At 33.8% G+C, this 12,987-nt stretch overlaps 1 protein-coding gene across 1 annotated transcript in view; it reads left to right on the forward strand.

The window, feature by feature from the left end:
- The window catches only part of OTOGL (otogelin like), a 175,256-nt gene that overhangs the window by 28,511 nt on the left and 133,758 nt on the right, over positions 1-12,987 (forward strand). The window contains 9 exon segments of the mRNA NM_001373976.1: positions 745-872; positions 1,227-1,333; positions 6,419-6,525; positions 6,801-6,926; positions 8,197-8,305; positions 9,257-9,303; positions 9,754-9,899; positions 11,026-11,149; positions 12,528-12,705. Coding sequence (NP_001360905.1) covers positions 745-872; positions 1,227-1,333; positions 6,419-6,525; positions 6,801-6,926; positions 8,197-8,305; positions 9,257-9,303; positions 9,754-9,899; positions 11,026-11,149; positions 12,528-12,705 — 1,072 coding nt within the window.

Raw genomic sequence — 12,987 nt, forward strand, 5'->3', positions numbered from 1 at the left:
GAACAGAGAGCACTCTATTGAGTCAGAGCACTCACTACCAAATATCTGTTTGTTGTTGCCCACATATTAACTCCTGAATTTTGCCTGAGATTCATGCTGGATTAGCTTTAGGGTTCTCAATAGGGATGTCTTTCCTGAGCATGTTTCAAAACACTGTTCATCATATTTAGATGAAATAGATACACTTCTTAGTCTTCTCTTCTATTGATGTGTTTTCTAGTCTTTCATTGCCTATGTGACTGTCCTCTGAAATGTCCCAAAGAATTTGACAAGTTTTTTTTTGTGTGGACCCTCTCCACCAACTGTAACTGCAATTTTAATAAGGTTCTTACTAATATTAAATATAATGAGAGAGCTGCCTTATAATTTTTACACTAAACGTTTATTTTTTTTGTTTTACGCATATTTTTTCTCGTTTCAACAGCACCGATTGAACATTGGCGATTAATGCTTCACTGATGTGTGCGTTGTACTCACTCACCTTCAATCCTTCCCCATGTTGTTTGAATGCAGTTTGCTTTTTCTTTCCAATGGAACTAACTTTTATTTGGTACCCACATTTTGTTCAATTTGTTTTTATTGTGATAAAGTAATGTTATTATCTAGTATCACATTGGTAATTATAATGTTACTGAGTTTAATGTTTTGACCAGGAAGTTTGTGTTGAAGAACCATGTCTATGTTTGTGGAAAATGATACGATTACACCTATTTGTGTGTGTGTGTGTGCGCTTGTGTGAAATAGAGGACTATACAGAAGACATCGCTATGTTTGCAAATAGCTGGTCGGTGCAAACTCCAGATGACACCAAATGTGTACTCACACCCTCAGATTTTCCAAATCCGTGCTCCAGTGGAATGCCAGCATTTGAGGTAAATTTGATGTGAGAAATGTGGGCATGTCAGACAGAATACACATATATCTTATTTATATAATTAACTAAGTATTTTTTAGTATAAACACAACATAATTTAAAAATATTATATCCAGGAAATGTAATTGCAATAGGAAATCACTTTAATTTTAGAAATAGTGAATGTGGTGAATTTCATAAATGCAATACTCATGAAAATAATGTAGTTAGAAAAATGTTGGTTAAAATGTATAAGTTATCATCTTTTTCCTTGTGAGAACTGAAAATCTTGCAAATAGATCTGTAAAAATAATAGAAGACTATACACATACCATGAAATATATTCTAGTGACTGGCATATTTTTTTGCACAGGCAATCTTCTTCAAGTGTCAGATACTGTTGCAGTTTCCTTTTCTGAGCTGCCATGAGTATATTGATCCATATTTATATATTGCCAGCTGTGTTAATGATCTTTGCAAGTAAGTGAAATGATTTGTAGTTGTAATAAAATTTTCTTTATGCACAAAGGAGACCCACAACCACTTCTGTTACTTAACCATTTCAGCTGTTCACAAAATATTATGGGAAATGTAAAATGTAAACTACAAACAGCTATTAAAAGTTTGCTATATAACAGGCACCATCTAATTTTTTTTATTGATACACAATAGATGTACATATTTTCAGGTTACATGCGATAACTTAATACATTCATGTAATCAAATAAAAGGAATTGGGTACCTATCACCTTAAACAGTTATCTTTTCTTTATGCTAGGGACATTCAAATTATTATCTTCTTGCTATTTTGAAATATACAGTTGATTAATGTTAGCTATAGTCCCCCCTACTTATCTATCCAACACCAGGTCTTATTTCTTCTACACGTACATTGTACCCATAATTAATCTTTCTTCATCCCCCACCTCTCTCCTACACTTCCTGGACTCTGGTAACCACCAATCTATACTCTATCTTCATGAGATTCACTGTTTTAGTTCCCATATATGAGTGAGAATGTGTGATATTTGTCTTTCTGTTTGGCTTATTTCACTTAACATAGTGACCTCCAGTTTCATCCATGTTTTTGCAAATTACAGCATTTCATTCTTTTTTATGGCTGAATAATATTCCTTTGTGTATATATACACCACTTTTTTTTTTAATCCATTCATCCACTGATGGACACAGGTTGATTCCATATTTTGTCTATTGTGAATACTTCTACAATAAACACAGGAGTGCAAAATCTCTTCCATATGTTGATTCCGTTTTTTGGGGATATATACTCCTTAGTGGATTGCTAGATTATGTATGAATGGTAGTTCTAAATGTTTTACGTAACCAGCATGAACAAAATACAGTGGCTCTTAAGCATTTTTATGCCATGAATCCCTTTTGGGAGTCTGGAGAAATTTATAGACCCTTTTTAAAAACAATGTTTGAAATGCACAAAATAAAACACATAAGATACCAAAGAAAACTAATTCTAATAAAGTAGTTATCAAAATAATTAAAAAATGAATTTCTGATATATATGCTTTTAACACGCATTTCAAATCTAATAACTACTGCAGTTTGACATAGTGATTAGTGTAAACAGTGCTTTGTGAGTCTGGAACAATGGAAAATGAAAATATAAAAATATGAAAAAAGGACATATGAGACACGTGGTGACAAAGTCACAGGTATCGCTAAGAACATTGTGATATCTTGCCTATAGGCATAATTGAAGGAAATGCTAAGTTTCCATTGGAAATTAGTGAAAATAAACATGTAATTTTTTTTCTACCTAAGGTCACAGATTCCTGCATTCTATCTCAGGTTGTGAACATCTAGGATAGGTGGTTGCATAAGCAACAAATTTAATGAGACTCATCATACTATGTTCATGAATGGTAGTTCATTGTAGAACCTACCATAAATTACCCATAATTAAAATTTTTAAAAATTATTTTTCTTTCAAAACATTACCAAGTATATGTTATTACTCATCTTGAACGTTCAAGAGTGTCTAAAGAAATTTTAATATATTTGTATATTTTATGAATCCCAAGAAGTATAAGTGATACATAGAAACTTTTAAAATAAAAAACCAGACTAGTTTTTAGTTTAGCAAAACCACTTAAATGACATCTTGAGTAGCTCATTAAGAGGTTTATCAAAGGTGAGAACAAAGAGGAAAGGTTGAGGTAGTATGAAATTGTGTTATTTATAACTACTCCTCTCTAATTAAATTGAAATTATTACAAAAATAACAAATGTAATATTTTCCAGATACTAAAATAAGCTTATTTGTGACATCTCTTACTTTTGAATAGAGTGCGGTTATACCTACATTTATATGTATAGTCTCTAAATTTCAAGGATTCCTGAACTAATGCAGGAGCCTTGAAAGAGCCCCCACTCTGCCTAAAATATTGGCTAGTGACCTTACTATATATTTTTTAAAAGTCTATTCCCTATTTGGTTTCATTTTTAATTTAAGAGCTACTTGCTATAGCTCTTTGTTTTTTTTTTCTCTCTTTTTTAAGGATGGCTGTAGGTAGACCATAGTCCTTATTTAGTCACATATATGGAATTAAAATTGTTCTTATTCCACATTGTCTCAATCTTGGACTATTCTCCAGTCATCTTTTCAATTGCCTTATCTTTAATATCTTTAGAACCCATTCGTCAAGTACTCTGAGATAAAATATTGTTTTGTAGGTCCAGGAAAATCATTCTTCATTTTTTAGTTCAGGATATTGTTTAGCCGCTTCAACAGCTAAAATGACTGTGACTTAAATTAAATGGAATGTTTATATTTCTCATATAAAAATCCATGCCATTTAGTGGTCTTGCATTGGCATCGTGGCTCTGCTCCATGCGTTTTCCAGTGACTGAGTGATCTTGTTGCTACATTTTTCCTTTTGTCGAGGGTATTATTTTCAATTTCATGGCCCAATCTGCATCATCACTAATCTTGTCCATATTTTAGCCCTTAAAAAGGGAGAAAAAAAACAAAAGGACTGGCATCTTTTGATCTGGAAGTTCCATGCGTGCTTCCACTTTTAACCTTTTGGCCAGAACTTGGATACACGGCCACACCTAGGTGCAAGAGAAGCTGAAAATGTTGTCTTTGGCTGGCAGCCATCTACCTGGCAAAAACTTGGATGTTCTGATACTAAAAAGGAGAAGAGGGAACTGGAGACAAAAATCAGTCTCTGCCACACCCACTTCATCTGAAATTTCATCATTGAGAAATTAGCATTTTTGTCTTTTGAAATTTTGATAGTTTTTAGACTTCAACTTTTGAAACTTTGATGCTTTCTCCAGGGAAAATAAAAATAGCAGGATAGAGAAACAACTTGTGCTGGCTGAAATCAGCTGACACCTTAAGAGATACCTTTGTGGTAGAGAGCCTGGGTTTAGGGACAAAGCAGGCATGTAATACCAAAGGAAGGACATTACAATTAAGTGGACGTTGATAAAATGGAAGTGAGAAGCTGCCAGAGCCAGCCTTTCACTCCCCTCAATATTTCATTCAGGGCTAGACCTATTTACATTCTTTCTTCCATTCTGTAGGAAATGAGTGATTCTCTTCATTTCCTGTGTTAGGGGACTGCATCACAAGGGTCCCATACCATGAGAATGAAAATGTGAATTGGTTGAACACAGATTAATTTCGTGCTTGGGTTATGATAGTGTATTGAATTCAATTCAACACACATCTTTTGAGTATCTATTCTGAGCTGAGTATTTTGTCACCCCTTGGAGAAACAGAAAATTTAGACATGATCTCTGTCCTAGGAACTCATATTCTAATAGGGCAGAGAAACAAGGTCTCTAACAATGACACAATGCCCTAAATGCAAAGTGCTTTGGATGTGGAGGACAGAACTATTAACTTTATCAGAGAGTGCCTACACAGGCTCCATGGAAGAGATAACATTTGACTTGGAACTTGCATGATACTCCACCAATCCTTGAATTATGCCGTCGTGTTTCTGCTTCTAAGAATGCCAAACCCAGCAGCAAGGAAATGATTTTAATTTTGCCATGCCAAAGCCAATTGATGTGAAAACCAAGATTCTTTAATACCCACTTTTCCTATTAAAGTTGTCATTCAAAATGGAAAAAATAAACTTATTTTCCCCTTAGTAAATTATTATTTCTTTCTTGATAATAATTTATTTCTTGCCCAATTATTGTGAGTTTTCATGAGATGTCACATATTAATGTGCCTGTCATGGTTCCTAGAATAACCTAAACAACAAATGGTGAGTATTATGGTGATAGTTGCATTGGGCTGGAAAACCAATATTCAGTTGCTTTGCTAACTTTTAAAACCACCGTTAATGTAAGAAAGAATGCGCATATTAGAAGGTAAATCATAAATGTAATATCTTTCTAAGAATTTAGCAATTTTAGCCTAAACTGTTTTGAAAAGACTTTTCTTATTTGTAGGTTTAGAATATTTTCTGAGCCTCTAGAGTTTATATGCTCAGTCCTTTTTTCTTTCTAAAGCTCAGTTGATTGGACTAGATAAGCTGCAGGACTCCCATTACAGTAGCACAGGATAAGGGTAATTTGAGATGGTGGCTTTTACAATAGTGACACTGAAAATGTTAAGCCTCACAAAATGCAGCATTCTTAAGACCATTATCTCCTAAGATATTTAACTATTCAATTCTGAGTTTGGATTAGGTTGAAAAACAAGCCCTCTACCTTGGTGTAAATCTGCTTACTTGATAAGTGCCTTGTTAATCTGCTTTGGGAATTTTCAGAGCTCTAATAGGAAATTATTTTGGGGGGAAGCTCCTGAAGTGATTATAAGAAAATAATTAAAGATTATTTAGTCTTGGCAATGTTATAAAAATAATTAGCTTTAGTAATTTAAACTTGAAAGAATTCAAAATCCTCTTTTAAATCTTAAGTTAAATGCCATTTATTCAATCTTTCAAACAACCCAAATGCCCATCAATGATAGACTGGATAAAGAAAATGTGGCACATATACATCATGGAATACTATGTTTTGGATTCTTATTGCAAGAACTGCTGAGGAACCATTAAAATACTTTTGAGTACTATAGATTATTGGTATTGGTTTTATTCCAGTATGTGGATAATCAAGAGTATGATCTTTTGGAAACAGCTTTCATATTTATTGTTTTTGTTGTGATAGAATTTTATCTGTTTTAACAGGACTTTTTGAATTCTAAAAGGCCTGGAATGTTTTGTGTGTGAGTGAAAAAATACACGGATTATGGGGAAAATGTTATAATTAAAATATAAATCTTTTTCATTATAGTATTCCTTTGACTCAAAAGAAAAGTGATGAAATTATTAAAATGCTTTGATGAAGATTATTTATCTAGGCCTAATTAGCTGGGGACCCATGCTCATATGTTTTCTGCATTGTTGTACTTAATAAGATATATTATGAGTGACACATATGCTGACATCAATTAACATTGGAGTATTCATCATGCACTCAGCATTTCTAGGGATCAGGACCTCAATGATATGGTTTCTGCCAATATTTCCTATGTGATTCTGGCTCTGTCTTTTCACTTTCTAGAACTGATGATGATGAAACCTATTGTCGAGCAGCCACTGAGTATGCTAGAGCCTGTTCTCATGCTGGCTACCCTATTCAAGACTGGAGAGATGATTTTCCAGCATGCAGTATGTTTTTTTATTTTCCAAGCCCTGTGTACTTTTGCCAATTTTGGGTTAACCCTAGAACTCAAAACTTACTGTATTACTCAATACTAATGAATTGCAAAGATTGGTTATTGAGATGACCGTGAACTTGCATACTTTTTGAAACAAGTATGCAATTTTTTGCAATTAAAAGTTATTTTTTGCAAATTATTTTTTGTAAAAAATAAAATTATAATTTTTAAAAAGAAATAGAGGCTAATAAAATTGACATAAACTCCCCTGTTTGTCCATTTTAGCTGATAAATGTGATGATAGCTTTGTCCATCGGGACTGTATCAGTTGTTGTCCACCAACCTGCACATTTGAGAAGCAATGTCTTAGGAGCAATCTCCATTGTCTTGATGGATGTTACTGCCCAGATGGTAAGTGCTTCATGAAGAAACCATGTCTGCACTCACAGAAACTAGTACCCAGTGATCTAAGGATCACATCTTTGTTTTGCTGTCCTTTTCCAGTACATTGGACCTATTGCAATTTTCTGTTCTTGTAGAAGTTGGTCCTTGAAGTGACAAGGAGGAATGGCTACTTTTCATTGATAAAAGGCTCATTACTTTGTAAAGTTTCCAGGAAATTTGGAATCTATAGTCCTGAAGTTACCCATGAGAAATCTTTTGTTCGATCAATATTTAATAGTATTTAACAATTTATATATCTTCACTTTTTAAAAAAGGAAAGGAAGTTTGAGAGAAAGGCTTCACATTTTTCTAGCACAATCTAGTACTGATGTAGTTTTAATATTTGAAATTAAAAGTAACTTAGCAAGTGAGAGAGGTAGGATTTAAAATTAGGAATGAATCTGCTATACTGATAGCTGTTTCTAAAGAACACTGAGGATTTACTCAAACCCTTTTTATTTTTACAGATTAAAAAAATAGAATCACAGAGATAAGTGATTTTCCCAATATCCTCATTAACTGAGTGAGGATTACTTGGAACCAGATCTGTTTGGCCTCTGCTCATTGTTCTGTTAGTGCTACTCAAAGTATGGCGGACCAGTGCTAGTCTGAGCTGTTTGTGACCTGTCAATGACAAGATAAGGCATTTGCACCAGAATGTAAGCCCAAGCACCAAAATAAAGTCAGTGCTTTCTCCTACAGTCTTACCATGAAAAAGGTCAGCTGAATGCAACAGTGTGCTTAGTAACATGGCTGATTTAAGTTCTGGCTCAACCTCCTTTACCTGTCAGAGAGAAGTAACAAACGTAGTCGCATGGTCTTGGACATTTGAGTAGCAGTACCTAGCTCTTTATGATTCTGTGTGATAGTGTAAATCTTTCTCATCTTGGAATGAACAGAAACTAAACTAAAAACGTACTTTTTCCCTCCTTCTCTCCCTTCCTCCCTCAAATGCAAGGAAACACTGTTTTGTTTCCTTTATTCCGTATGGTGAACCTTGAGTTTTTGATGGCAAGTCATGGGATGGATAAGAAAATTGAAAACTACTGAAATAGATCCTTTAAGGTAGCTACTGCCTGAGAGTCAGGTTGTCAGTAATCCCACTGAAAGTAAAGAAATTTGTATTTCCAGCATCACGTGTAGGTGTTCAACAGAAGTTGGTTGAATTATTATATTCAAGAAATACAATCTTTATTATTTCTTTTGAAATTTTGATGTGTTATTTCTTCTCAATTAGGCCTTGTAATGGACAATGGGACTTGCATCTCCTTGGAAAATTGCCCATGCAGTTTTCATGGATTAGCTTATTCAGTTGGTTCAAAAATTGAACAAGAATGTACTGAATGGTATGTGATCAGTGTGCACCCAATTATTTCTGGGTACTTGGCTAGTTGACAACTTTACCATGACAGATGTTTAAAGGAATATACTCATTACTAATTTGTTTCCCCAAATTCCAACACAAAACTTGCATTTTATTTAAACTCTTTGGGGGAAGGGATATCTGTATTTCCTTTTATGATGCAATTCTTATCACTTACCTTGGTAATTCTATAACATCTTATATCCGCATAATGAGTCTGTTGCATTTTCTTATCGTTTATAATCACTAATTTGCACATACTTTTAGAACTTGATGGTGCTTCTGCGCTTCTCTGTTACATACTATAAAACATGCCTCTCCAGATCACCAATTTTTGGTCCATGATTAGAAACATTTACAATTCCGTATTAAATTTGCTAACTAACACTGTTAGCAAATTTGAAAATATGAAATCCCTGCAGGACAGTCCTAAAAAGAAACAGAGGTATAAATGTTGTCAGATGCTTTTCCCTTGGGTGTCTGTGTATATAACTGAAATGTAATAGGATAACTAACCACGTTCTCAGATGCTGATTCTGTTTTACAGGTACTCTGCTTTTGTCCTCTAAAACTCACACCTTTGTCAGGGTGGAAGGTAGAATTTATCTGACATAAGAGGAGATCTCTTCTCTCTTTTTAATATCTGTTGATCTTCATCATAGTCAGTGATTTTTACGTATGATACACAAGAGATAATAATTTAGGTGCCGGCCAGCTCAAAATTACCAGTCAATTGAACCTATGCAGAGATGATTTTTTTTATTATTTATTGATTTTATTTATTTATTTTTTTTTTTTGCAGAGATGTTTTTTAAGTCAGATTATTCTGAACCTATAAACATGATATATTTTGGTTCATTAATCAATACATTGATGCAAACATTAATACAGTTTCTCTATGCCAATAGATTAATATTTTTATAATTTCTTTTAGTGTGTGTGTTGGTGGAGTTTGGAACTGCACTGAGCATGACTGTCCAGGTAATTTTTTAAAATGTTTTTATAGAGAATGTTTCAAATTTCTTTAGATTGGGGGGAAAGATAGCACTGATCTTTATGAAGATATCTCATATATACCAAGGGCTACAATAATCTGTAAATGCAGTTACTCAGAGGATACATGGAAAATTAACAAGTGACAGCATTGAGTGGGCAACTTTGGTAAAACTTTATTAAAATAGTGTAAATGTTATAAAACCTAAAAAATGTGGAATAAATATCATTTTATAAACATTAAATGGGATAATATAATTTAGTCTAGTAAGTTTGTCAAACCAGTAAATTTTAAATAAAACACAGTAGATTTTCAAAGTTTTGATGCATGATTATTTACCCTAAGTTGATCTGCTTTTAAAGAATTAACCTAATCGTATCATCCTCCTCTGTCTCCACCTCCTTTTCTTTTTCTTTTTTTTTTTTTTTTTTTGGCAGTTCAATGCTCAGTTGTAGGTGATTCTCACTTTACAACTTTTGATGGTCAACATTATTCTTTTATTGGCATGTGCCAATACATCCTCGTGAAAGGAACTGGAAAAGATAAATTCACGATTACTTTACAGAAAGCTCCCTGTGAGCAGGTAAGAACATTTCAAAATGACCAGAAGAATATGGATTCATTGATTTTTACTTAAACTTCATTTCAGATTAAGAATGATAACATGAATGGATATAGCTATTTTCTTTAAAACTAAGATGACATTGATTATTAAAATACATCATTATTCCACATATTAGAAAGAAGTGTTGATAATTATTCCATGACATACCATTGGTTACATGACGCATCTTGATCTCAGAGATATTAAGCTGTGAAAACAAGTATGTCTTAGATTAAATACTATATATTTAATTGCATTTTCTTTTTTAAAAGGTAGTGTTTGTACATATAGTTTTTTGAACACTTTATGCATGATTGCACAATGGATCTAAGTTTTTTGTTTGCTTCAACCTAGCTATTTTAAAGAGATTATTTTTGACAGTTTTGAACTGGTTTCATAGCATTCTAAACAGATATAATGAATTTTTTAACATATTGGAATATTTATTTAGATCTTCTCTGAAATAGTAAACTCATCAATAATTTCTAAATAAAGAAATCTAGGTCTTTCATTCATCTCTCTAAAGCAGGTAGTCAAAGTTTTGCCAAAATATTTAATTTTTTAGTTCTATTCTAATAGAAAATAATTATTTCCAACAAAAATTCTGAACTGCATTATTTGCTTTTTTTCCAGTTTTATTTTTTCTATGTAATATATTAGAGTCTGAATTAACTTTCTGTGTAGAAGTCTAATTCTCTTGGTTCTTTGCTTTATTGACTTTTTATGTCTAATATGCCAGTTAAATGAATTGAGAGAGGTACTTTATATGCCATGGAAAACATAACTATTGGTACTTTACTGAAAGACTTTAACATTCTAAGTAAAATGTATGTATACACATGATATATTTAATGTACTATATAAAGTTATATTTTATTAGGAATGGGGCTATATAAAACGGGTCATAGATCAGCTACTTTATTACATTACTTATACTCAAGCCTTTTATATATTAGAAGTTCTAATTTATATGCGCTCTCTTTCTTTTTTATTCTCTCCTCTCTCTTTCTCCCCTTCTCCCTTTCTTCCATCTCCACCTTCCTGTCTCTTTCTATGGCTCTCTCTCTCTCCCATTCCTTTCATTGATAATTTGATTTTTACACAGAATCTTGGCTTGGTCTGCCTTCAGTCTATAACTCTGATTCTGGAGGATGATTTTAACAAACAAGTGACCCTTGGTAGGGGAGGACAAATTCTCACTAGTCCTAACCAAGGCTTCAACCTGAATGGTAAGAAACAATGCTAAGGGTGTACTTTCTTTACATCAAAAAAAAAAAACAAAAAACCAAAACCAAAAACAAAAACAACACACTCAAACAAAATGGGATCTTTTCCTAATGTTAGGCTGACTACCTAGCATTTATAGAGTTCCTATGTGTCATCAGGCCATCAGCTACAGATAGTGATGATGATCATATTTATGGGACCTAGTGTTTACCTCAAGTGATCTAGACTTTGGAAGGGAAGAGAGACAAGCAAGCAGCCACTTACAATAAAATGTGATAAACTCAAAGACATACATAAAGACTGTGGGGAGTCTAAATGAGGTGCAGCTCACTCAGCCCTGGAGAGGGTTGTACTGAAATGGTCAGGAGTATTTTCTGAAAGAGGTGGGTGATTGTATAATGATTGTCTCATTGAGCATTTAAGGATGAGGAATTGCTGGGTTGAAGGGGATGGGGAAAGTGTTTCATGCAGATCAAGGAGGTGTCGAATTTTGCAGCATATTTACGGGTAACCACAACTAAATTGGTTTTGCTACAGCAGAGAGAGGGTAAATGAGAATGTCTGGATATAGGTGAGGATGAGAAGGGCTTATGCAGGAGGCACTTTACATTGTGGATTTCTGGGGCAGGTCCTGTTCATGCCTGCATTCCAGCATAGCTGTTAATAACACTGTCACTCTCAAAAATGTCCTGATTTATCTTACAAATCTCATGCTCACACTACACAGGTGTCAGGCTAGGGAAGTTGAACTTGATATGAATCAAATATGAAATTATCATTTTTGACCATTTTTATGTACAAAGAGGGCAATCCATGGTTCAACCAAATAAATGGTGAGTTTTTAAGGAGGTTTTAAGGTGAATTTTTTTTTTTTTTTTGTAGATGACTATGACAACAGTGTAGAAGTGACTTTGAGAGTTGCTAGACAGGAAATATGGACAACAGTTAGGATGTTATAAAAGCAGGGCATGCAAGGAATGAGGAGGAGGTCATCTAAGGCAGTGATGATAGAGATGGAGAGAAGAAGACAGATTGAAAAAACATTTACGACAAAAGTCTGAACTTGGTAATGGATTTCAAATGTCTAAGGACTTCCTCCTTTCTTGTGAGATGCTTGCAAACTGAAAGTACGTATTGACCTGAACAACTACTAAAAATGGCTGCCGAAGACCAGGAAGGAGGGAGAAAAGGAGAGGAATAGGAGGGAAAAAAGGCAGCCATAGGTGGCAAAAATTGGCCCTGAAGCACAGGCAGGAACCGACAGACGGCCTCCCCTCCTTCTCTTGTATCTGGGGAAGAGAGTCCTGGTGGTGTACCCTAGCATTTCAGAACACCGTCTATGAATGTCAAAGCTGATTTACGTATGTTCTTTTCCTGCAGGTATTGTTGAAATTCAAACTCTGTCATCCTTATTTATACTTCTAAGAACCACATTTGGTTTAAAGATTCTGTTTGCTATAGATGGGGAAAGAATTTATATTCAGCTCACTAGTGCATGGAAAAGAAGAACATTAGGTCTGTGTGGCACTTTTAATGGCAACGTAAGGGATGATTTTCTGTAAGTATGATTTCTGCATAGTTAACATAACTTAATGACTGGTCATTTAAAGGATATAAATTCATTAAAAATGTTTACTTAACTAATAATAGCTTAGCTGTCATTATTCCAAGAGATTTACATGGATCATTGTATTTAAAATGTATAGCAATCTCTGATTAATATGTTTATTTTATAGATAAGGAAACTAATCAAGGCCTCAAAGTGGCAAATAAATCATTCAAGGTCACTTAGCTCACATGTAGTGGAACTGGGCTTTGGATTTAGACAGTGTGGCTCAGC

Source organism: Pongo abelii, chromosome 10, assembly GCF_028885655.2.
Source record: "Pongo abelii isolate AG06213 chromosome 10, NHGRI_mPonAbe1-v2.0_pri, whole genome shotgun sequence".
In the NCBI taxonomy this organism is placed as follows: domain Eukaryota; kingdom Metazoa; phylum Chordata; class Mammalia; order Primates; family Hominidae; genus Pongo; species Pongo abelii.